At 38.5% G+C, this 26,647-nt stretch overlaps 1 protein-coding gene across 2 annotated transcripts in view; it reads right to left on the bottom strand.

Moving 5' to 3' along the window:
* Positions 1-22,644: 22,644 nt before the first annotated feature.
* The window catches only part of ANO4 (anoctamin 4), a 395,947-nt gene continuing 391,944 nt past the window's right edge, over positions 22,645-26,647 (bottom strand). For both annotated transcript variants that reach the window (XM_047866608.1, XM_047866607.1), the window contains 2 exons: positions 25,558-25,753; positions 22,645-23,305 (listed from right to left, as the gene is read on the bottom strand). In XM_047866608.1, the coding sequence (XP_047722564.1) occupies positions 25,562-25,753 (192 nt within the window). In that variant the 3' untranslated portion in view covers positions 22,645-23,305; positions 25,558-25,561. The remainder of the gene's footprint in view (positions 23,306-25,557; positions 25,754-26,647) is intronic.

Genomic DNA, 26,647 nt, shown 5'->3' with positions numbered 1-26,647 from the left:
TATATAACACCTAGATTATAAACGTGTAAGCAAATAAACATGCAGAACTTTTCACTGAAAAATATTTTGTTTTAAGTAATTAACACTGTATTTGAAAATAAAAAGTAACATCTTTAATACTGAAAATTTCTTAGCCATTATTTCTTTGAATATTCCCCCACTTCCCCAGCTCCTGTTCTGTAACTCTTTAACTCCCATTACATGAATGGTATACCTCTTTATCCTGTCCTCCAGGTCTCCTAATCTGGTTCATATTTTCTATATTTAAAAATTTCAGGATGTATCACATAAATATAAACAAAAGGACATTGCATTTTATTTTCTTTTCAGCTGTTTCTAATTTGCTATTTAATCTGTCCATTTAATCTTCCATTTCAGTGACTACTTTCTTCATTTTCTGAGTTGGGTGTGCTTTTTCAAATTTTTCAAAACTTCTTTTATTCGTAATGTTGGATTTTTTCATTAAGATTCCCAATTATTCTCTTATCTCTAATAATTTTTTTTAAATTTTTTTTTCAACATTTATTTATTTTTGGGACAGAGAGAGACAGAGCATGAACGGGGGAGGGGCAGAGAGAGAGGGAGACACAGAATCGGAAAGAGGCTCCAGGCTCTGAGCCATCAGCCCAGAGCCTGACGCGGGGCTCGAACTCATGGACCGCGAGATCGTGACCTGGCTGAAGTCGGATGCTTAACCGACTGCGCCACCCAGGCGCCCCTCTAATAATTTTTTTAATGTTTATTTTTGAGAGAGAGAGAGAGAGAGAGTGCAAGCAGGAGAGGGGCAGAGAGAAAAGGAGACACAGAATCTGAAGCATCACAGAGCTATCCTCATAGAGCCTGACGCAGGGCTTGAACTCACAAACTGTGAGATCATGATCTGAGCCAAAGCTGGGTACTTAACCGACTGAGCCACCCAGGCACCCCTTATCTCTAGTAATTTTAACCATATTTATTGCTCCTTTATGTTAACTGAAATTCTTGATGTGCTAATTCTTCTTCTTGTTCATTTACTTACTCTCCATCAGGGTAGTTTCTTTCCTTGTGTAGTTGACCTTTAACAAAGTTTATTTTCAGTAGGGTTTTTGTTTCTTGTTTTTTTTTTGAGAGAGAGACAGCATGAGAACAAGCTAGGGAGAGAGAGAATCTTAAGCAGGTTTCATGCTGTGCACAGAGCCTGACGTGTGCTGAGCCCAATGCGAGCTTGATCCCATGACCCTGGGATCATGACCTGAGCCAAAATCAAGAGTCAGATGCTTAACCAACTGAGCCACCCAGGCACCCCAGTAGGGATTGTTTTTTTTTTTTTTTTTCTAGTGAGAGTTTCCTGGGCTCCAGTTAGTGGAAGACTATTTACAGAGAAGTTTTAAATTAGTTTGGGCTATGCCCTTGTTTTAATTGCCTTCTACCAATTTACATCATTATCTCAGGTTAGGGCTTCTCTCTTAGGTTCACAGTATCAATTTTCATCCTACATCCATGCATGGCACAGAGTTTAGGGTTGGAGCCTCAGTTTCTTTGTTCTCCATCAAAGACTTGGAGAGAAAGACTTTAAAATTCCCTTTTAAATAATGGAGCAGTTCTTCAAGTCTTCAGGCTTTCAGTGATTTTGGAATAGAGTTCTTACTCTTCTACATTCTGGAAGTGGAAACCTCATCTTTGTCCCCATGAGGACCTAAGAACTCATCAAGAACTATACCTCCAAAGGTTATTCAACATCTGCTGGTACCATTGCTATGGTTTAGACTTTTTTTTTTAATTGAGTAAAATTGGGGGCCGCCTGGGTGGTTCAGTAGGTTAAGCATCCGACTTTGGTTCAGGTCATGATCTCACGGTTCGTGGGTTTGAGCCCTGTGTCCGGCTCTATGCTGACAGCTCAGAGCCTGGAGCCTGCTTCAGATTCTGTCTCTTTGTCTGTCTCTCTCTCTCTGCCCCTTCCCCACTCATGCTCTGTCTCTGTCTCTCTCTCAAAAATAAAATAAACATTAAAAAATTAATTGAGGGATGCCTGGGCAGCTAAGTCACTTGAGTGTCTGACTTCGGTTTGGGTCATGATCTCACAGTCCCATGAGTTCAAGCCCCGAGTCAGGTTCTGTGCTGTTAGCTCAGAGCCTGGAGTCTGCTTCAGATTGTGTCTCCCTCTCTCTCTGCCCCTCCCCCACTCATGCTATCTCTCTGTCTCAAAAATAAACATTAAAAAAATATTCATTGAGGTAAAATTGGTATATATTAGTTTTAGGTGTGTATCATAACTTTAAATTTGCATACAATTAAAGTGATCACCATAATTAGTTACCATCCATCACCAAACGACTGCCCCTCTTCACCCTTATTGCCCACCTCCCAACCCCCTTCCCCTCTGACAACCATCAATCATTTTTCTTTCCAATATTGGGGCTGGTGTTTCCCTTTTTTTGTTTTTTAAGTTTCTATATTTTGAGAGAGAGAGAGAGAGAGAGAGAAAGAGAGAGAGAGAGAGACAGCTTGAGTGGGGGAGGGGCAGAGAGAGGGAAAGAAAGAGAATCCCAAGCAGGCTCCACATTGTCAACACAGAGCCCAATGCGGGGCTCGAGCTCACGAACTGTGAGATCATGACCTGAGCTGAAATCAAGAGTTGGATCATTAACCAACTAAGCCATCCAGGTGCTCCCCAAGTTTGACTATGTATTAAAATTTTTGTTTTGTGAATTTTATCCAGAATTTCTGTGTGTTTAGAGCAGATTTGTATCAGTATGAACCACAAATTTTTGAAAGTTCTGTTGTTATTATTTTCATTTGCTTAATCTTGGGCTATGGAGGGATAAGGAGATATTCATGACACATGGCAATTTCAAAACAATGTGCAAAATAGGATAGTCTAGTATAAACTGAACAATTGAGTGGTGAGGCACATATTTTTATATAAAACCTTTATCGAGATATAATTCACATACCATACAATCAACCAATTTGAAATGTACAATTCAATGGTTATTATATTTCCAGAGTTATACAACACTTACCACAATCTTAGAACATTTCATCACCTACAAAAAAGCCCCACATCCACTGTAGTCTCTCTCCATTTTCTCCCAGCCCTCTTAGCCCTAAGTGACCACTGATCTCCTTTCTGTGTCTACAGATTATTCTGGACATTTAATGTGAGTGAAATTACATAATATGTTATTTTTTGTGACTGACTTCTTTCATATTGCAGGTTTTCAGTGTTAATCCATGTTGTAGCATATATCAGTATTTCCTTCATTTTTATGGCCTTGTAATAACCCATTGTTTGGCTATACCACATTTTATTTATCTGCCTCTCAGTTGAAAGACATTTCTATTTTTCCACTTTTAGGCTGTTATGAATAATGATGCTTTGAACACTGTGTACAAGTTTTTGTATGGACATTTGTTTTCATTTCTCTTGAGTGTGTGCCTATCGGTGGAATTGCTGGGTCCTATGATAATTCTATGCTTAATCATTTGCGAAACTGCCAGACTGTTTTCCAAAATGGTTGCACCATTTTACATTTCTTATTTTAGTATATGTGCTGCCGAAGCAAGCACTCCATTTTACATTTCTACCAGCAGTATATAAGGGTTCTAATGTCTCCACATCCTGACCAATGCTTAGCATTAACTATATTTTTTATTATAGCCATTCTAGTGGGTATGAAGTAGTATCTCCTCATCGTTTTGATCTGCATTTCCCTGATAGCTAATAATGTTGAGCATCTTTTTATTTTTATGGGTCATCTCTTTGGAGACATGTCTGTTTAGCTCCTTTGCCCATTTTTAATTGACTTGTCTTTTTATTATTGAGTTGTGAGAGGTTTTGGATATTCTAGATATAAGTCCCTTATCAGATATATAATCTGCAAACATTTTCTTCCATTCTGAGGGTTGGAGAGTTTTCTTTTGATTGGGAGTGTCTGAGTTACAGAGAAAAGTCATGTGAGAACTGAACAGAAGAAAAATATAGTATGATTTTGAAGTAGAAAAACATAAAGCCTCCTATTCCCATACTTAAGGCAGAGTAGGAAACATGAAATTTCAATAAATAAGGCATGCAAAATACTGTACCATTTTTAACAAGTGCAGTTGTGAAGGCAGATGGAGGGCAAAAAAGGAGAGAGGTGGAGAGACAAAAGATAGGACAAGAGAGATAAATACCTAAATTTACCTTCCTGCTGAGGCCATACATGGCATCATTATGTAACACTGGGTGGAAGCCAAGATACTTAGGCAAAGGCAAGGCTGCAAAAACGTGGTAGGAGTTAAGGAGTTCCTTGATTTACACTGTTGGAGAGACAAGGGGCTGGCTCAAGGAGATTGTCTACAAGGGAAGTGATCAAGTAGAGAAGAAAGGCATGTGAGGAAGTTCCAAGGAAAGTATAATAGTGAGATATTTAGAAGATTTAACCAATGACCTCCCACACTCCTTGGAGCAATCTGTTGCCTCCTTAGCTCTTCTTCACATTCAAATAATCAGGTCTTTGATATTTATAGCTCAGGAATGGGAGGGGAACAATCAGAGTCAATACATTGGTGAGTCTTGGAGGAAGGGCCTCCTTGTTCTACTCTACGTGCTGAGCCCTGGATGCCGACAGCAAACCACCATTGGCTTGTATAGCTTCAAAACCAACACAACCTGTGCTGCAGCTCCTGGAAAGAGCTTAGAGCCACAGGACCCCAGTAAGTACACAGCTGAGTGGTGTGTCTGGGCAGGCATGGGCCTTGGGGTGTTCGAGAAATTTTGCCATGTTCTGTGAGCACCGAAGCAGAAATTGCTGCATGAGGTGTCCAGATGAACTGGACTTTAAATAACCTCACAATTTCCTACAATCTAATGTAGCAGAAGAGCAACATAATGATTTCTAAGCTCCCAAGGGCACCATGGAGGTAAGGAAGGAACCCCTTATGGGAATTACGCTCCAACAAGCTGAGATCTGCTTAGACTAGCAATAAAGGATTTTATAGTTTTTGAACAGATCATGAATTTTATAAGCTTAGACAATTTAAAAATTAGACAGGTGAAGCAGTGGTAATGGGAAGCAGACATACCTTTCTCTTTTTATAGTAAGTAGCCCATCAATGCTGTAGCTAAAAATGGATTTCAACCTCTTAATGCTTTTCATGATCTCTTAAATTTAGTTATCTGTGTTCATTGCTGTATTGTTAGCATCGAGAACAGAGTCTGGCCCAATAAATGCTTGTTGGATGAATGAATCCATACAAGTCCTGCCTCTTAGAGCTTTCATCCACCTTTTGGCATGTTTGTTTGTTAAATGAGTGTTACTTGTTTGATTCCCTGGAAAGGAGAGTCTGAGATGGAGTTTAGTATGTTTAATGTTTATTAAGGAGAGCCTTTAGGAGCAACACCTGTGGAGGGAAGACTAAAGAAGAAGGTTTGGACAGAGGTGGAGGTTGAGCTGCAGTGCTGATCCAAGGACAGTTTCCCCAGAGATTCGGAAGTAAGAGGAGCCCTTTGGAGATATCCTGAGTTTGGCCAAGATCATATTCCTGCATCAATTAGTCACAGATGAGGGCTGTCACAGGAAGGGGTGTGGTCATGGACCAGGTGATCCCCTGCAACGAGGCAATTAAAAAGGGGCCAAGAGATGAAGGCTGTCTGACTTTATCACTCCCAAAGCCGCGTCAAGAAGTCCTTCATTGAAGGAGGAGCTCAGCAGTGTACTATAGTGTCCACTTCATGAGGTAACTGTGTCTTAGAGAGGTTAAATCACTTGTCCATGGTCATACACCTTGGATCTGAATTTAGTTTTGTCTGACACCGGAGTGTATAATCTTAATATTTTCACTCTATTGTATATGTTACTGTAAGCTTATTCTTAAATTGGTGTGGGTGAGGGGTTGGAGTTAGGAGAACTTACTCTTCAGGCTCCTGGGTTGATACAGAGTGCCGGTCAAGGTGAATGACATTTTGTGGCACACAGCAATCCTTTAAGAGATGCCCCGTGCTCAGCTGGGAACCTGTAGTTGCAGTGTCTTGTAACGAATGATTTGATTAACTTATAACTGTACTAAGATCACAGTTTGAAATTGCTACCCACCTACCTTTCCACCATGGTGATGTTCTCTAAAATATTACACAGACAAAACTCATTTGGTTCAGCTTGAATTGTAGAGTATATTAAAGTAATTAAAAATCCAGCAATCTAATATTGATTAGATCAGCAGTTTTCAAAGTATTAACACCACCTGGGTGCTTGTAACAAAATTCTTGGGCTCAACTTAGATCTACGGAATCAGAAATGGTGGTGGTAAGGTCCAGGTGATTCTAATGCATGCTAGAATTAGTTTGAGAACTTCTGGGCTAGATGATAATGATAATTAGGAAAAACAAACTGGGTTTATGACTAGCAAATAAACTATATATAAATGATTCCTTTAAAAATGGTTCAAATATTTACTCTATTTTGTTCATAGTATTTGCTTTGCATATTTGACCTCAGCCCTTCCATATGATTATAACTTCTTAATTAGCAAGGTCTGAGTCAATGAAAATTAAAGATTACCCCCTTAGGGGCTTACATCTAGGCACACTGAGTGCAGCTATACAGAGGGTACTACTAATAACAGTTTTAATATTTACCCTTCCCTACTAGAAGGTTAATGGAATCCAAACTGAGTAGATCAAGTATTTAAAACCACTCATGTAATGAATGTGTTGTTAAGCAAGGCCACTTTGTTTTTGTTAAATATTATAAAATTGGTATTTGGACAATCAATGGGCAATCTGGAGAAATTACTCAATATCCCTGTTGGAAAACAATAGCTATCACTTAAATCAGAGTGACTTTAACTTCTTCACTAGAGGATTAAAGTTAATGTCTTATACTTGGCCATCTCATGATGAAATGTATTTACAGGAAAGTGAGTTGAAATTGATTGCATGCTGTAAACAACGTGTCGCCCTTTCAGATTCATTTATTTTAAGAAGCACTGAATGCTTGACTATAGGCATTACACTCTGTTAGGCATTGGGGAAGGTGAAGAGGGGTTCTTGACCTCTATCACAAGCTATCTAAGGATATAAGACAGACATGTATGCACTAGCTAAGGAAAAAGTCTAAATGAGTGGGGCAGATTGTGTAATAGGAGACTTCCGGCAGGAGGGGAGCTCAGGAACAGGACTTGTTGAAAGATGGACGTGTTGAACAGCTAGAGTTTGAGCTAGTCCTTGAAGCTAGAACTGATTTGAACACGCAGAGAAGAGAGGGAGTATGTTTGGCCAGGAGTGTTGGTGCAGGAAGAGTATAAACAAATCTTCAGAAGGAGTGAAGGTGTCTGCTTTTCTGGGGAATATGAGGAGGTGGACCTGGCTAGCATGGAGTTGGGACTAAGGTGAAGGAAGTTGTGTAAGTAGGGCAGCCAGCTCTGAAGGCCAAGATGCAAAGATAGGTTTTTCACCAACACTTTCCTGAGAATCATTTGAGGCTCTGGAGTGTTGAATCCAGAAGGGTCTGCTGCCTGGCAGGGGTATATGCTATATTCTTCATCTGTCTCTGCTGTACATTAGAATAATATATCTACAGTGCTGACACTGAATCAAGCAAAGGATAAATGGGTTTCAATTTCCTTTAAGAACCCCTAGAAAGTGTATGGTACGTTTGCACAAAGATGTTCATCTAAAAAGTCAGCTAAAATAAAATTTTATCAGTTCCAAGATTGACCACCCTTGTGAACTATTTGGATAAATTTATTAAAATCACTACTTTCTTGAAAGACCCAGATGGCCGAAGTTTTAATGAATTACAGTGTTGAAGTAGGATATTTCTAGTATACTAGTCTTATGAAGACTCATAAGATTTGGTAGATTAGAAAATCCTCAAATTATGGCATATTCATTATGCATGATATTTAAAATATTCCACCATCAAGACTGGGAAGAAAGTTCATCATAAATATATGCTGATATTTTGATGGTTATAGTATTTGCTTTTGTATGCATTCATCCAGTAAACATTTGATTTCTTTTTAAATTTTTCCTTTATTGAGATATAATTGATGCTGTACAAATTTAAGCCATACAGCATAATGACTTGACTTACATATATTGTTGAAATGATTTAAGTTTAGTTAACATCCATCATCTTATATAGATACCAAAATCAATCAATCAATCAATCAATCAATGTTGTTTTCCTTATGAGAACTTTTAAGATCTACTCTGTTAAAAATTGTCAAATATAATATAAGACGGTATTAACTACAGGGATCATGTTGTGCATTACATCCCTAGTATTTATTTATCTTTGTTTTAAAATTTTTTATGTTTATTTATTTTTGAGAGAGAGACAGAGTATGAGTAGGGGAGGGGCAGAGAGAGAAGAAGACACAGAATCCAAAGCAGGCTCCAGGCTCTGATCTGTCAGCACAGAGCCCGATGCAGGGCTCGAACTCACAAACTTTGAGATCATGACCTGAGCTGAAGTCGGACACTCAACTGACTGAGCCACCCAGGCTCCCCATACTTATCTTTTAAAAAATGAGATATACCATTATATTAGTTTTAGGTGTACTCCATAATAATTCAGTATTTGTATACATTGTGAAATGATCAAAGTAAGTCTAGTTAACATCTATCTCCACATCTCATAGTTTTTTACTTATGTGGAAGACATTTAAGACGTCAACTTTGAAATATGCAACACAGTATTAACATTAATCACCACAATATCTTTATATTATATCTCCAGGACTTACTTATTTTATATCTGGAAGTTTATACCTTTTGTTAATGTTTATTTATTTTTGAGAGAGAGAGACAGAGTGCAAGCAGGAGAGGAGCAGAGAGAGAGGGAGACACAAAATCCAAAGCAGGCTCTAGGCTCTGAGCTGTCAGCACAGAGCCTGTTGTGGGGCTCAAACTCACAAACCATGAGATCATGACCTGAGCTAAAGTCGAATGTTCAACCGACTGAGCCACCCAAGAGCCCCTGGAAGTTTGTACCTTTTGACCACCTTCAGTCCTATCACCCATTCCCCACCTCTGACTACCATCAGTCTGTTCTCCTTGTCTATGAGTTTGGTTTTTGGTTTTTGGGGTTTTTTTTGCATTTTTTTTTTTTTTTGGATTCCACATTTGAGATCATATAGTATTTGTCTTTCCCTGTCTGACCTATTTTGCTTAGCCTAATGCCCTCAAGGTACACACATGTTGTTGCAAATGATGAGATTTCCTTCGTTTTACAGCTGAACAATATTATATTGTGTGTGTGTATATATGTACACACATATATATACATACCTATATATGTGTATATAGATATAGCTATCTCACATTTTCTTCATTCATCGATGGATACTTAGGTTGCTTCCATATCATGGCTATTATAAACAATTCCACAATAAACATGAACTTGCAGGGATCTTTTTGAGTTAGTGTTTTTGTTTTCTTTGGATGAAATCCCAGGAGTAGAATTGTTAGATTATATAGTACTATTTTTAATTTTTGAGAAACCTCCATACTGTTTTCCATAGTGGCTACAACAATTTTATTCCCGCCAACAGTGCACAAATGTTCTATTTTCTCTACATCCTCACTAACTCTTGTTATTTCTCTTCTATGTGATAATAGCTATTCTATCAGGTCTAAGGTGATATCTTATTGTGGTTTTGATTTGCATTTCCCTCATAATTAGTGATGTTAAAAATCTTTTCATGTATCTGTTGGCCATCTGCATGTCCTCTTTGGGAAAATGTCTATTCAGATCCTTGGCCCATTTTAATTAGATTCTTCATGGTATGCTTTTTTTAATGAAAGTATAAATAATATACACTATTATATTAGTTTCAGGTGTATAACATTTCAATAATTCTTTTTTAATTTTTTTTAATGTTTGTTTATTTTTGAGGGAGAGAGAGAGAGAGAGAGACAGAGCACGAGTGGGAGAGGGGCAGATAGAGGGAGACAGAATCCGAAGCAAGCTCCAGGCTCTGAGCTGTCAGCACAGAGTCTGATGTGGGGCTCGAACCCACAATCTGTGAGATCATGACCTGAGCACAAGTCGGATGCTTAACCAACTGAGCCACCCAGACTCCCAGAATCAACAATTCTATACATTATTCAATATCATGATAATTGTGGTCACCATCTGTCCCCACACAGTGTTATTACAATAGTCCCTATGCTGTACTTTTTATCTCCATGACTTATTTATTTTAAAACTGGAAGTTTATACCTCTTAAGCTCTTTTATTTATTTTACCCATCTTTCTACCCACCTCCCCTCTGGCAACCACTAGTTTGTTCTCTGTATTTTAGAGTCTGTTTTTTTTTTTATTTGTTTCCTTGTTTGTTTTATTTTTAGATTCTACATATAAGTGAAATCATATGGTAATTTGTCTTTGACTTTTTTATTTAGCATAATATCCTCTAAGTCCACTGTGTTGTCACAAATGGAGAGATCTCATTGTTTTAATGGCTTAGTATTAGTCTATTGTATATATAACACTTATTTTTAAAAATATTTTCTTGGGGCGCCTGGGTGGCTCAGTCGGTTAAGCGTCCGACTTCAGCCCAGGTCACGATCTCGCAGTCCGTGAGTTCGAGCCCCACATCGGGCTCTGTGCTGACAGCTCAGAGCCTGGAGCCTGCTTCCGATTCTGTGTCTCCCTCTCTCTCTGCCCCTGCCCCATTCATGCTTTGTCTCTCTCTGTCTCAAAAATAAATAAAACGTTAAAAAAAAATTAAAAAAAATTTTTTTCTTTTTTCCCAAATGTTTTATTTATTTATTTATTTACTTAGAGAGAGAGTGAGAGAGAAAGAGAGAGAGAGAGAGAAAGAGAGAGAGAGAGAGAGAAAGAGAGAGAGAGAGAAAGAGAGAGAGAGAGAGAAAGAGAGAGAGAGAGAAAGAGAGAGAGAGAGAGAAAGAGAGAGAGAGAGAGAAAGAGAGAGAGAGAGAAAGAGAGAGAGAGAGAAAGAGAGAGAGAGAGAGAAAGAGAGAGAGAGAGAGAAAGAGAGAGAGAGAGAAAGAGAGAGAGAGAGAGAGAAAGAGAGAGAGAGAGAGAGAAAGAGAGAGAGAGAGAGAGAAAGAGAGAGAGAGAGAGAGAAAGAGAGAGAGAGAGAGAAAGAGAGAGAGAGAGAGAAAGAGAAAGAAAGAGAAAGAAAGAGGCAGAGAAAGAGGGAAAGTGGGAATCCCAAGCAGGCTCTATGCTCAGTGTGGAGCCTGACATGGATTCAATCTCATGACCACAAGGTCAAACCTGAGCTGATATCAACAGTCAGACACTTAACTGACTGAGCCACCCAGGTGTCCCCAACTTCTTTATCCATTCATCTATCGATGGACACTTGGGTTGCTTCCATATCTCGGCGATTTTATTTATTTATTTATTTATTTATTTATTTATTTATTTATTAAAAAATTTTTTTTTCAACGTTTATTTATTTTTGGGACAGAGAGAGACAGAGCATGAACAGGGGAGGGGCAGAGAGAGAGGAGACACAGAATCGGAAACAGGCTCCAGGCTCTGAGCCATCAGCCCAGAGCCCGACGCGGGGCTCGAACTCACGGACCGCGAGATCGTGACCTGGCTGAAGTCGGACGCTTAACCGACTGCGCCACCCAGGCGCCTCGCATATCTCGGCGATTTTAAATAATCCTGCAATAAACATAGGAATGAATATATTTTTTCAAATTAGTGTTTTTATTTTCTTCAGTAAGCATTCAGCAGTGGGAATATTGGATCACATGGCATTTCTATTTTTAATTTTTAAAAGAACTTCCATACTATTTTCCACAGTGGTTGCACCAATTTACATTCTCATTAACAGTGCATGAATTTTCCTTTTCCCCACATCCTTGCCAACATTTGTTATTTCTTGTCTTTTTGATTCTAGCCATTTTGACAGGTATAAGAGGGTATCTGAATGTGGTTTTGATTTGCATTTTCCTGATGATTAGTGATTGTAGTCCAATAGTTAATTTTCGTACTTGTTTCCCTTGCCTCAGGAGACATGTAGAAAAATGTTGCTAAAGCCTATGTCCAAAAGATTATCCCCTGTATTTTCTTATAGGAGTTTTATGCTTTATGGTTTCACATTTAGACATTTAACTGATTTTGAGTTTATTTTTGTGTATGCCATTAAAAAGTTATCCAGCTTTAGTCTTTTGTATATAGCTATCCAGTTTTCCCAGACTGTCTTTTATATTATTGCCTCTTTTGTTATAGACTAATAGACCATATAAGCATGAGTTTATTTCTGGGCTCTCTATTCTGTTCCATGGATCAATGTGTCTGTTTTTGTGCCAGTGCCATACTGTTTTGATTACTGTATCTTTGTAGTATATCTTGAAATCTGAGATTGTGATAGCTCCAGTTTTGTTTTTCCTCAAGATTGCTTTGACTATTCGGGATCTTTTGTGGTCCCATACAAATTTGAGTATTATTTGTTCTAGTTCTTTGAAAAGTGCTCTTGCTATTTGATAGAGATTGCATCAAATCTGTAGATTGCTTTTGGGTAGTACAGGCATTTTAAAGATATTGATTCTTTCAAGCATGAGCATAGAATACCTTTCCATTTATGTGTGTCATCTTCAATTTCTTTCATCAATGTTTTATAGTTGTCAGAGTATGGGTCTTTCACCTCCTTGGTTAGGTTTATTCCTTGGCATTTCATTATTTTTTGATGTAATTGTGAATGGGATTGTTTTCTTAATTTCTCTTTTTGCTACTTCATTATTAGTGTATAGAAACACAGAAATTTCTGTATATTAATTTTGTATCCTGCAACTTTACTAAGTTGATTTATCAGTTCTAATACTTTTTTGGTGTAGTCTTTAGGGTGATACACACACACTATATGTATATATACATATGTATATATATATATGGCATGTCATCTGCAAATGGTTCAGGTTTCTTTCTTCCTTACCAATTTGGATGCCTTTTATTTCTTGTCTTATTGTTGCTGCTAGGTCTTGCAGTACTACGTTAAATAAAAGTGGTGAGAGTGAACGTTCTCATCTTGTTCCTAATCTTAGAGGATAAGCGTTTAGTCTTCAATCATTGAGTATGATGTTAGCTGTGGGTTTTTCCATATATGGCCTTTATTACATTGAGGCATATTCCCTCTAAACCCACTTTGTTTAGAATTTTATTGTGAATGGATGTTGTATTTTGTCAACTGCTTTTTCTGTATCTATTGAAATAATTTTATGGTTTTTATATTTTCTCTGGTGAATGTGATGTATCACATTGATTGATTGGCAAATATTGAACCACCATTCTATCCCTGGAATAAATACCACTTTATTGTTGTGAATGATTTTTTTAAATGTATTGGTTTTTTTTGTTTTTGTTTTTTTGTTTTTTTTCAATATATGATATTTATTGTCAAATTGGTTTCCATACAACACCCAGTGCTCATCCCAAAAGGTGCCCTCCTCAATACCCATCACCCACCCTCCCCGCCCTCCCACCCCCCGTCAACCCTCAGTTTGTTCTCAGTTTTTAAGAGTCTCTTATGCTTTGGCTCTCTCCCACTCTAACCTCTTTTTTTTTTTTTTTTTCCTTCCCCTCCCTCATGGGTTTCTGTTAAGTTTCTCAGGATCCACATAAGAGTGAAAACATATGGTATCTGTCTTTCTCTGTATGGCTTATTTCACTTAGCATCACACTCTCCAGTTCCATCCACGTTGCTACAAAGGGCCATATTGCATTCTTTCTCATTGCCACGTAGTACTCCATTTAAATGTATTGTTGAATTCAGTTTGCTAATACTTTATTGAGTTTTGCATCTATGTTAATTAGACATATTGATTTGTGTTTTCTTTTTTCTGGTGTTTTCATCTGCCTTTTGTTTGATTCCAGTATAGTAAGTTATACAGTGTTATATTTGTTTCAGGTATACAATACAGTGACTCAACAATTGTATACATTACTTAGTGCTCATCATGATAAGTGTACTCTTTAATCCCTATGGCCTATTTCACCCATTCCTCCACCCACCGCCCCTCTAGTAATCATCAGTTTGTTTTCTATAATAGTATAATTCTTGGGGTGCCTGGGTGGCTCAGTCCATTAAGCATCTGACTTCAGCTCAGGTCATGATCGAGCTCAGGTTCATAAGTTCGAGCCCCATGTCGGGCTCTGTGCTGACAGCTCAGAGCCTAGAGCCTGCTTAGGATTCTATGTCTCCTCTCTCAGCCCCTTGCCCACTCATGCTCTGTTTCTCTTTGTCTCAAAAATAAATAAACATAAAAAAATTTTAAAAAGGAGTGCCATTCTTGGTTTGCCTCTTCATCTTTTTGTTTTTTATCTTCTTTGTTTCTTATATTCCATATGAGTGAAATCATATGGTATTTGTTTTTCTCTGACTTATTTCACTTAGCATTATACTTTCTAGCTCCCTCGATGTTATTGCAAATGGCAAGATTTCATTCCTTTTTATGATATTTGTGTGTGTGTACATATGTATACCCTACATCTTCTTTATCCATTCACCTGTTGATGGATACTTGGGTTGCTTCCATAATTTGGCCATTGTAAATGGTGCTGCAATAAACATAGGAGTTCATGTCCCTTTCAGTTAATGTTTTTGTATTTTGGGGGTAAATAGTAGTGTGATTACTGGATTGTAGGGTAGTTCTATTTATAACTTTTTGAAGAACCTCCATACTATTTTTTACAGTGGCTGCACCAGTTTGCATTCCCACCAACTGTGTAAGAGAATTTGTTTTTCTCCACATTCTTACCAATATCTGTTTCTTGTGTTGTTGATTCTAACCATTCGGAGAGGTATGAGGTGATATCTCATTCTGGTTTTGATTTGCATTTCCCTGATGGTGACTGATGTTGAACATCTTCCCATGTTTCCATTGACCATATGTATGCCCTCTTTGGAGAAATGCTTATTCATGTCTTCTGCCCGTTTTAAAATTGGTTTATTTGCTTTTTGAGAATTGATTGTACCAGTTTTTTGTTTATTTTGGATACTAACCCTTTATCAGATATATTATTTGCAAATATCTCCTCCTATTCTGTAGGTTGTCTTTTAGTTTTGCTGATTATTTCCTTCATTGTGCAGAAGGTTTTTATTTTGATATAGTCCCAAGAGTTTATTTTTGCTTTTATTTCCCTTACCTCAAGACAAATTTTTTTGGCTCGTATCATGGAAGTTACTACCTGTGCTCTTTTCTAGGACTTTTATGGTTTCAGGTCTTATATTTAGGACTTTAATCCATTTTGAATTTATTTTTGTGTATGATATAAGAAAGTGGCCCAGTTTCATTCCCTTGCATGCAGCTGTCCAGTTTTCTCAACACAATTTGTTGAAAAGATTGTCTTCTATTGGATATTCTTTCCTGCTTTGTTGAAGATTAGTTGGTCATACATTTGTGGGTCCATTTCTGGGTTCTGGGTTCTGTACCATTGATCTATGTGTCTGTTTTTGTGCCAGTGCCATACTGTCTTAATGATTACAGCTTTGTAATACAGGTTGAAGTCTGGAATTGTGATGCCTCCAGCTTTGGTTTGCTTTTTGAGGATTGCTTTGGCTATTCAGGGTCTTTTCTAGTTCCATATAAATTTTAGGACTGTTTGTTCTAGCTCTGTGAAGAATGCTGGTGTTCTTTTGATAGGGATTACATTGAATATGTAGATTGCTTTGGGTAGTATCGACATTTTAGCAATATTTGTTCTTCCAATTCATGAGCATGGAATGTTTTTCCATTTTTTTTGTCTTCAATTTCTTTCATAAGTTTTGTATAGTTTTGGGTGTATAGATTTTTTACTTCTTTGGTTAGGTTTATTCCTAGATATTTTGGTGCAGTTGTAAAGGGGATCAATTCCTCAATCTTTCTGTTGCGTCATTATTGGTGTATAGAAATGCAACTGATTTCTGTGCATTGATTTTATATCCTGTGACTTTGCTGAATTCATGTATCAGTTCTGGCAGGTTTTCCACATAGAGTATCATGTTGTCTGTGGAGAGTGAAAGTTTGACTTCCTCCTTGCTGATTTGGATGCCTTTTATTTCTTTATGTTGTCTGATTGCTGAGGCTAGGACTTCCAACACTATGTTGAATAACATCCTTGTTGAATGGACATCCTTGTCGTATTCCTGACTGTAGGGGAAAAGCTCTCAGTTTTTCCCCTTTGAGGATGATTTTAGCAGTGGGTCTTTCGTATATGGCCTTTATGATCCTGAGGTATGATCCTTTTATCTCTACTTTCTTGAGGGTTTTTATCAAGAAACAATGCTGTATTTTGTCAAATGCTTTTTCCGCATCTGTTGAGAGGATCATGTGGTTCTGACCCTTTTATTAATATGATGTATCACATTGATTTGTGGTTATTGAACCAGCCCTGCATCACAGGAATAAATCCCACTTGATTATGCTGAATAATTCTCTTAATGTATGGTTGGATCTGATTTGCTAGTATCTCGTTGAGAATTTTTGCATATGATCATTACTTTAAATTTTCATCAGGCATATTACTTATTTCTCTTTTGCTTATATCTGTTGTAATTTTGTCCTATTCTTTCATTTGGGACATATTTCTCTGTCTCCTCATTTTGTCCACCTCACCGTGTCTGTTTCTGTGTGTTAAAAAGGTCAGATACATACATCTTCTGCTCTTCAGAGTAGAAGACATATGAAGAAGAGGTCCTGTAGTGACCTCCAGTGCAATGTCTCCTGTTCATCAGAACCTGGCTCTTCAAAGGAGTCTCCTATGTGTGTTGCTTGCATCCTGCTATTGAATCTGAATCGCTTTTCCTTTCACTCCAGACATCTGCACTGACTCTGCCTGTGATGGACTGTGCTTGCTCTCTGTGATACTAGTGAGCCCCAGGCAGGCTGGCTTTGAGGGGCTGTGACAGCAGAAGGGCTCAGGTGCTGGGTGGCACTGTTAGCAAGATTTGCACTGAGCTACTAGTCCTGCTCTCTTCCTCACAGCCCAGTGGCCACTGGGGGCATGAAATGCAGCAGCTGTAGTGGCCAGCGGTCTGCAGCATCTTCTCTTGCAGTGGCTGGGTGCAGCATCTATGCTCCCAGTGTCTACGTGCACAATGGCTGGGTAAGAAGTATGGCAACTGTGGCGTGTCACATCTGTGCATACAGTAGCTGGGTAGGGTGTGTGGGCTTTAGCAAGATTTGCACTGAGCACCAGGGCCAAGGCCAGCAGGCTTGGAGTCCTCAGGGAGAACTCATGGGCAGGCACACTGCTAACAGGTTGAATAGCAAGTGTCTGTTCATTGTTGCCTCCCACACGTGGCTCTGTGTTCATGCTGAGGGGTGGGGGAGGAAAATGTCACCTGCCAGCTACTTTGTTCCCCTTCCCCCAACATGCTCCCAAATCAATATAAACAGAGCTCCTTCCCATTGTGTAAGCTGTTGTTTCTATGTTACTTCTCCTTGGACTACCGTTTCTTTAAGGGTGGAGACTGGCTATCACTCCCCCTCCTGGCTTGCCCAGTGCTGAGTCAGCTGGCTTGTTTTTCTAGAGATTTTAAAAAATGTTTTCATTATTTTTGAGAGAGGGAGATTGAGTGTGAGTGGGGGAGAGACAGAGAGAGAGGGAGACACAGGATCTGAAGCAGGCTCGGAGCTGTCAGCACAGAGTCTGACATGGGGCTCCAACCCACAAGTCTTGAGATCATGACCTGAGGTGAAATCTGATGCTCAACGGACTGGGCCACACAGGTACCCCTAAGTCAGCTGACTTTTAAAGTCCCCTGAAAGCAGGGAATTCAGTCCCTTCTAGTTTCCAAGGCCAGACATGGGAATTCATTTTCCCCATGTGGCCTCCCTGGTGCTTTCCCCTCAGCATGACTGCAGCCCCCTCCCTCCTGCAGGCAGATCCTAACCACTGTTTCTGCCCTTCCTAACCTCTCCAATGCAGCTTCTTATCTACATTTAGTTGTAGAGTTTGTTCTGCCCATCTTTGGATCACTCTCCAGTTTATTTACTTGGATGTGAGTGATAAATCTAGCTGTAAAGCTGGGATGAGGTGAGCTTAGGGTTCTCCTACTCCACCATCTTCCCAATCCCCTCTCCAGCATGATACCAGTTTTGTTTTGTTTTTTCAAGATTGCTTCGGCTATTCAGTGTCTTGTGGTTCTGTACAAATTTTAGGATTGTTTGTTCTAGTTCTGTGAAAAATGCTGTCAGTATTTTGGTAGGGATTGCATTAAGTCTGTAGATTGCTTTGGGTATATGGACATTAACAATATTTGTTCTTCCAATGCATGAGAGTTGCTAGTGATTCTTTATGTTAATTTTGTTTCCTACAACTTTACTGAATTCATTGACTAGATCTAACAATTTTTTAGTAATTGTAGTCAGTCTTTATAGATTTTCTCTATATAAAATCATCTGTAAATAGAGACAATTTTACTTCTTCCTTTGCATTTCTGATGTCTTTTATTTCTTACCTGATTGCTCTGGATAGGACTTCAATTACTGTGTTGAATAGGAATGGTCATAGTCGTCACCTTTGTTCTTGTTCTTAGAGGAAAAGCTTTTCAGCCTTTCACTATTGAATATGATATTAGCTGTGGGATAGTCATATGTGACCTTTATTATGTTGAAATATGTTCCTTCTATACCTAATTTGTTAGGAGTTATTATGAACAAATGTTGAATTTTGTCAAAAACTTGGTGTTACCTACTGATATAATCATATGCTTTTTTTTCTTTCATTTGATTAATGTGATGTATCATATTTATTGAATTGTGTATGTTGAATCATCATTGCACCCAGAGATAAATCCCATCAGATCCTGGTGAATGATAATACTCTTAACGTGCTTCTGAATTCAGCTTGCTAGTATGTTCTTGAGAATGTTTGCATCTTATTCATTAGGGACATTGGCCTCTAGTTTTCTTTCCCTTATAGTGTCCCTTTTCCGATTTTGGTATCAGAGTAACCTGACCTTGAAAAATGAGTTTTGAAGTCTTCCATCTTCTTTGATTTTTTTGGAAAGATATGCAAAAGATTGGCATTAATTCTTGCTTAAATGTTTGGCAAAATATACCATTGAAGCTGTCGGGCCTGGAGCTTTTCTTTAGTGGGAAAATTTTGATTACTGGTTTAATCACCTTACTAGAAATTGTTCTGTTCACATTTTTTTTTCTTCAAGTTTATTTATTTATTTTGAGTGAGACACAGAGTGCAAGCACAGAAAGGGCAGAGAGAGAGGGGGACATAGGATCCATAGGCTCCACACTGACAGCAGACAGCCTGATGCAGGGCTTGAACTCATGAACCCCAAGATCATGACCTGAGCAGAAGTCAGATGCTTAACTGAGCCACCCAGGCGGAGTTCCTAGTCTGTTCAGATTTTCTATTTCTTCCTGACTCAGTCTTGGTAAGTTACATGTTTCTAGGAATTTTTTTCATTTATTCGAGGTATTCCAGTTTATTGGCATGTAATTTTTCTTAGTTGCCTCTTATGATCTTTGCATTTCTGTGTATTCAGTTGTAATGTCTCCTTTCTCATTTATAACTTTGCTGATTTGGGTCTTTTCTTTTTCCCTTGGTCAGCCTTGCTAAAAGTTTGTCAATTTTAACAAAACTAAGAGTTGATTTTATGAAAAGATAATCTTTTGAATTGTTTACTGTTCTTATTTCTGTTCTAATCTTTATTATTTTGTTCCTCTGTTAACTTTGGGCTCAGTTTGTTCTTCTGTTTCTAGTTCCTTAGGGTGTAGAATTAGGTTATTTGAGGTATTTCTTGTTTATTAATGTAGGCATTTACTGTTGTGAACTTCCCTCTTAGAACTGCTTTGCTGCATTCCGTAAGTTCCAGTATGTTGTATTTCCACTTTCATTTGTCCCAAGATATTTTTAATTTCTTTTTTGATCCAGGTTTTAAGGAGAGTGTTGTTTAATCTCTGTGCGTTCATGAATTTTCCAGTTTCCCTTTTTTATGGATGTGTAGTTTCATACCATTATGGACAAAGAGAATAGTTGGTATGATTTCAATCTTTCTGAACGTGCAAAGACTTATTGTGTAGTTTAACATAGGGTCTATCCTAGAAAAAGTTCCATGTGCATTTGAGAAGAATGTGTATTCTGGTATTGTCAGATAGATGTTCTCCATAGGTCTGTTATGTCCATTTGGTCTATAGTGTTATTCAAATCTGCCATTTTCTTATTGATTTTCTGTCTGGATGATCTATCCATTATTGAAAGGGGTATTGAAGTCTCTAACTAGTAGTGTATTGCCATTCATTTCTCCTTTTAACTCTATTACCTTTGATTTAAACTTTTTTTTAATGTTTATTTTTGAGAGAGACAGAGACAGAACACAACTGGGTTAGGGGCAGAGAGAGAGGGAGGCACAGAATCAGAAGTAGGCTCCAGGCTCCGAGCTGTCAGCACAGAGCCTGATGTGGGACTCAAACCCACGAACTGTGAGATCATGACCTGAGCCGAAGTTGGACGCTCAACCAACTGAGCCACCTAGGCGCCCCTACATTACCTTTGGTTTATATGTTTAGGTGTTCTGATGCTGGGTGTAAATATTTACAATTATTATATTTTCTAGATGGGTTAACCCCTTTATCATTATATAATGACTCCTTTGCCTCCTTTTACCATTTTAACACCTATTTTTTCTGATAAGTATAGCTACCTTTTGGGTTGTTTTGTTGGTTACCATTTAATTGAAATATCTTTTTCTTTCTCTTCAGTCAATGTGTATCTTTTAGGCAGCATATAATTGAATTTTGTTTTTATTCAGCCATCCTGAATCAGGCATCCACCAAGTTCCCTGGTCATGGCTCTGCAGATAAAGCCACTGGTTGGGATCATTTCTTGGGCATTGCAGCTAGGAACTCAATTTTCCAAGATCTGACTGCTGGTTGTTGCAAGCTCCTCCCTGTCCTCCATCACAATCAGGTTCCCAGTGGTCAAGTTCTGCATGTTCCCCTGCAATTCCTGTGGGGCAAAATTAGAATAAGGACTGCTAAGAAGTGACCCACAATACTGGGGGTGCTGGATGTTCACACTGAGCTCTCTTTTCCCCCTGAAAAGAACTGCAGGCTCAGAGGAGACCTCTTGGCATAGCACTGTACCAGCCTGGAAGAGGGGCAATCTGGTCAGCGAGTAGCTGTTCCTCTTACCCTTCTAATGTGGTCGTTTTTGGTCCCCATAGTACAGGGGGTGCTTCAGCATCACTGTTGCATTCTAAGTTTCTCTCTGTGGTCTTATCCATGAATGGTTGTTAGTTTTCTTCTTGTGAGGGTGAACAAAGAGAGGAACCTATGTCTCCAATTTGGTGATGTTATTCCTAACACTTGATTTCTTATTAAGTACATCAGAAATTCTCTTCTCTTTCTTTGCCTTCCTCCTCCCTACAAGCCTAAAGACATCTTAAGATATTCACCACATTTTCCTTGTACCCCAAACAGGGAATCAGGAATTGTGATTGACAGAAACACTTGGAATAGCAAAGGCAGGACACCACAGGCAGAAAAAGGTTTTGGTCACGGAGTTAAGTTCAGTTTATGCTCAGACCAGGGAGAAAGTTGCACTTAATAAATGTTTACTTCTTTATCCTGATCAGTGCCTTTGGTAATCCTCTGCCTAGCTGTGACTGTTCATGGCCCATTCCAAACCCAAAGAGGGACTCACAATTCTTTGCCCCCACTGTTCTACCTGCCCCAAGAATTTATTGGGCCATGATGCTTGGGGTGGAGCTTCAGGCATACTGAACAAAAATGACAAGCTGAGTCAGTATGGCAAGTTGTCTTATTGGAATCTCTTTGCATTTCATCTCTGGAGACTTTTCATGGAAATTCCTTTTCCCTGGGGCTGCTGTGAAAAAGTTCACAGACTTCTCAGCCAGTGATTGAAAAGAAAACTCTTTCAATGGCTTTTTGTCTCAGTTTCCATAAAGTGTATCTCCTTAGTTTAGGCCCTGCTAGGGTTAGGACTTCACTCCCAGGAATATCAGGTCATAGAGAAAACTAAGAAATGGTTGAAGTTCTACCCTGTCCAATGCCACTCTGACTGCTGGTACTATATAGGCTAAGAAAACACCTAAGGTCTTTGGGAATCAACCGGCTTATGTGAATACATATCTAAACTAGGACAGTGTTTGATGGATCTGGTAATGGGAGCATTTCATCTCCTTAACTCACATAGGCAAGATGATAACATAGTTCAAGGGCAGGTTCTGCTCTCTTTAGAAAAGAGTTAACCACAACAGGCATTGTTTAGAACCCCCCCCCCCTTTTTTTTTTTAAACAGATGTATGGCCTCTTCCAAAGATTAGCAGACCAAATTAATCAGGGCAATTAAAACATCATACGTAAGTGTCATTGGCTATATTTCATATTTCCTCAACAAAGTTATGTCAATGACATTTTCCAAGTTCTTCTGAGAGATCTCTAATTAGTTGGCTTGATATTCTAAAAAAGTAGCCTAGAAACAAGATGGAAAAAAAAATGTACTCTGTCTGAAGTGATTTCTCAGGAGTGTGTGGGAGTAATAAACCTTCCTTTAAAGATCTCACTCTAATTTCTCTTATTCTATGAGAAAAAAATATGACAGAATTTCAGAAGACCCAACTGAAAATATTCCATGTGCATAAATTTATTTTAAATTTTATTGCATCACATTATACAAGCATTAAACATGGCTTCATGTTGATGACTATTTAAATGTGAAAATTTGTCATTCATGTCAGTACCCTTTGGCTATTTACAAGTAAGGAATTTCTATGTACTTTATATATCTCTGTATTTGTATGTACATATGTAAGAATACATGACTATACATATGTACACACAGAAATACATCTATGGCCATACACATAGCTATAGATATGTCATATATAATAATCTCCTCAGAAAGATCTGAAATTAAAAAAAAAGAAAAAGTTGTAAACAGGGTCTTGTCTGTATCGTTCAGTGACGTGGAATTAGGACCATATAATGACATTCTAGGAATGTGTGTCCAGGTGTCTGAATACCCTTATTAGCCCAGTGTCTGTAAAATTCACATGGGACAGAATGCAAAAAAGGTAGCAAACAGGCTGAAAAACAGGCCCAGTATACAAGTTCCCCTTGGTTTTAAAAATTTGAGAATGTAACTGCCCATGATGTGCATGCTTGCTTGGTCAAGAATGGTCTATGGATAGAGAGCAATTGTGTGCTGCAACGTGATTTCACAGCAGCATGATTTCCCAGGTAGTCCTTTAAGGGTGCTGACTCCCCTGCTGCTGCCAATGTCTGCGACATGCACTGCGGTTGCATTTTAGTCATTCACTTGAATGTGCTTTTGCACAGCTGGGAGAAGTAAACAGGTTTCAGGTCCTTGGCTTGGAAATGAACTGTTACCTAGAAAGAGGAAAGAAGGCATTGAAACCCCATGTACACACAATGGCTTAAGAACACGGTGTGCAATGGTTTATTTGTACTCACCATGAATCAAAGGCATTGAAAGAATTTGCAACCCCAAACCGAGTCAGGTATGGTATAAACATTATTGTGCCTGCTTTACAGATGAACAGACTGAGTCAGAAAGGCAGTCTGAAGCAAGGTGACATCCTGCCAACTGTTGGAGGAATAAGACAGACAAATACTATGCTTTCAAGTAAAAATTAGAAATGGCCTCTGGGGAGAAAGCAACCCATAATGATGAGGCCAGAAAAAACTCCCAATTGGTTACTAGCCTTATAGCCCAGTGCAGCCCCTAGAAGTGTAGGTAATGCCGCTTACTGCACCTTGGTCTTGGCTACTGGAGCTCCTGGGAGCAATTCTCTTCACTAATGTCTGCCTCCTACCCTAAACAAAGCCGTCTGGATAGTCAGCCATTTTCCTTTGAAGGCTGACCAGAGCCAGAGAAAAGGTGATCAGAATGGGGCTTGGAACAAATTCTAGAATCCCAGAGCATTAAAACTGGATAGGCTCTTTTTTTATTTTTATTTTCTTTTTAAGTTCTTAAATTAAATTCTAGTTAGTTAACATACAGTGTAATATTAAAAACTGGATAGACTCTTAAAGTATTGTTCAGTCCAACTTCTTTACTTTTGTAAATGTGGAAATCAAATCCACATGAATATTCCATTCCAGGTTGTACAGAGAATGGAAAAGCCAGGTCTAGAATCTGGTGGAGCATAACACAACGTTTAACAATACAAATCCCGTATAGTATTCGGTAGCACTTTATTGTTTCCTACATGTCTCACATACATTGCCTTATTTGAGCTGCATATTAGTTCTGTCAAATAAACAGGCTCAGAAAAAGTAGGCAATTTTCCCAAAGTCGCATAGTCAGATGGCAAATCTAGGAAATGGCAAAATTATTACGTTGCAAAAAATGTCTTACTTTTAGTGAAACCAAGACCTACTTTGGAATTGAGGGAGGGGCATTGTTCAATATCTATATACTATTATCCTTGTGGGCCTGGGGTCTGGGTGATTTCCTCTAAGTCCACCTTCATATCCAACTCAAAATAACCTCCTAGACTCTTAACACAGATCTGGGGCAACACAACTTCACTAGCTGAACAACAAATATCCCTGTAGATATTGTCTACATCGTAATCAATATGAAAAATGAAAAACATACTTTTTTTCCCCTGTATATCTCATTTTTCTTTGGAGGCAAAATTTTGAAAAATATTTTCAAAGTTAGTCTTCAAACAAGTGGAGGGGGAGAAATGAGGGTGAGGAAGGCAAAAGAAATGCTATAATATTAGATTTACAGAGTACCAAAACTGAGAGCTCATCTAATCATTTCATTTGTGAGGAAACTGAGGCCCAGAGGTGAACTGAGTTGTCCAAGGACACACAGCCAATAATTGACTTACCTGAGAGAAGGTCCCAGGAAAACTTCCTGATAAGATATGTGAAAACATTATGAAACTGTCTTACAATGCTTTTAGCCTTAATCCACCTCCTTTATTCACTGAATTGCATTTAATGGGTGCCATGTGCTTAATGCTATACTAACTAGTTGGAAGAATAAAATTACCATCCATAAAGATACCATTCCTAAAGATGCTTACAATTGTGCTGGGGAAGCCTGATAACTATTTGAAAATCATAAATCATACAGTTCAATATATAGGTCAATACACGTAGTAATGATGCAATAACCGGAGAAGTTTCTAAGAAGTGAATCTCAGCAGGCTGGTAAGTCTGGGAAAAACTTACTAGAGGGTATGGTGTGACATGGACCATCCTGGAAGGAAACAATAAGTGGGTGATGGAGGGAGGGCCATCTTGGGTGAGATAAAAAGGTGACTTTAATATCCCCAAGGCAACAGGACTCTTTTCTGTTGAAAGAGAACTGCCAAACAGGAGTAGAAGGCAGAAAAGGTTTATTTCAGGGAATAAGAAGGCCAAGTCATAAAGACCTTGACTACCAGGCCAAGAGTGTCATGGAGGTAGAGAAGAGTTGCAGGAATTATGTGCAAATGGAAGATAAAGTTAAATTGTGCAATTAAGAAATAAGCTGGCTTGAGAAGCTTCTAAGGAGTTTGACTCATATCAGTAGAATGATGGCAAGCTTTGATTCAAGGAGTTTAAAGCACTAACTTCAACCCAAGGAGAGGTTTCAGACCATGAGCACACCTCTCACCTACCTGGTCATGGCCACTCATTGTGGTGTGCTTTTCCATTTTTCTTCCTCTCCTTTCGTTCCTTCTGGAGACGCTCCAGTTCTGCTTCGTACATCATCTCTTGAATCAAGTATTTCTCTCTTCTCATTCGATCCCTTAGATCTTTTGGGAGGTCTGGGATCAGATATGAAATGAGGTGCTTTATACAAAACACGAGATGCTAAAAACATAAAGGAGAATACAACAAGTTAGGTTTATTGCCCATCCTTAGTGGAAAGAGCTCTGGGAATTGGTGCAAGAATGCCTCTCACTCCAGGGACATGGAGCCTCTCAAGTGTCTGGAAAGTGGAATGAGGTCAAGGGAGGTGTGTGTGAGGAAAGACGACCATAGGGATAGGTGAGGACCGAACTTGGTCTGATGAGACTTCATAGGGAATGAGAAAAGGAATAAGGAAAGAATGTGGAGAACTAGTGGTCAGAGAATGCAAAGGAGAGCCAGAAGTACATACACTGTGGAATCAGAAAACCTAGGGTTGAATCTTGGCTCTGTAGCTTTTATTACTTACGAGCTGTTTGTTTAGCTGAGAATAAGTCACTCTGAGCTTCAATTTACTCATGTGTAAGATGGGCATTATTGTGAAAATTATAAGAAAATGTTGCAAATACAAATTGCTAAATTTGCTTTGCAAATTTTAATTGTAAGAATTATCAGTAGGCCTAAGGGAAGTGATCATTTCAGGAAGAAACTTTTTTCCGGTAAACTGCCACAAATTCTTTACCTGACTTACTAATAGCGGAAACTCTAGAATCACTGTCATTTCTATTTGCCTATATGAGGATTATCAGTAAAGTACCAGATGATAATTTAAAGGCTTTCATAATTCTAAAGTATTAAAAACTTTAAAGAGGGACTGAGTCATTGATAAGTGAATTCCCAGGGAAGAACAACTTGTCTTCTCTTAGTTTCCTGGAGTGAAGAAAAAAATAAATGAAAAAGAGGTATAGGAAACTTCCAGTCCAAGCCAAGAGGCAGTCTTGGTTTTTCTTTAATCTGGCTTTTAACATATACAAATGGGTATCAAATTTCCACTTATAAGTATAGTCATAGAAATAC

The sequence above is a fragment of the Prionailurus viverrinus genome, chromosome B4 (assembly GCF_022837055.1).
Source record: "Prionailurus viverrinus isolate Anna chromosome B4, UM_Priviv_1.0, whole genome shotgun sequence".
In the NCBI taxonomy this organism is placed as follows: Eukaryota; Metazoa; Chordata; class Mammalia; order Carnivora; family Felidae; genus Prionailurus; species Prionailurus viverrinus.
This window is presented reverse-complemented; position numbering and strand designations above follow the sequence as displayed.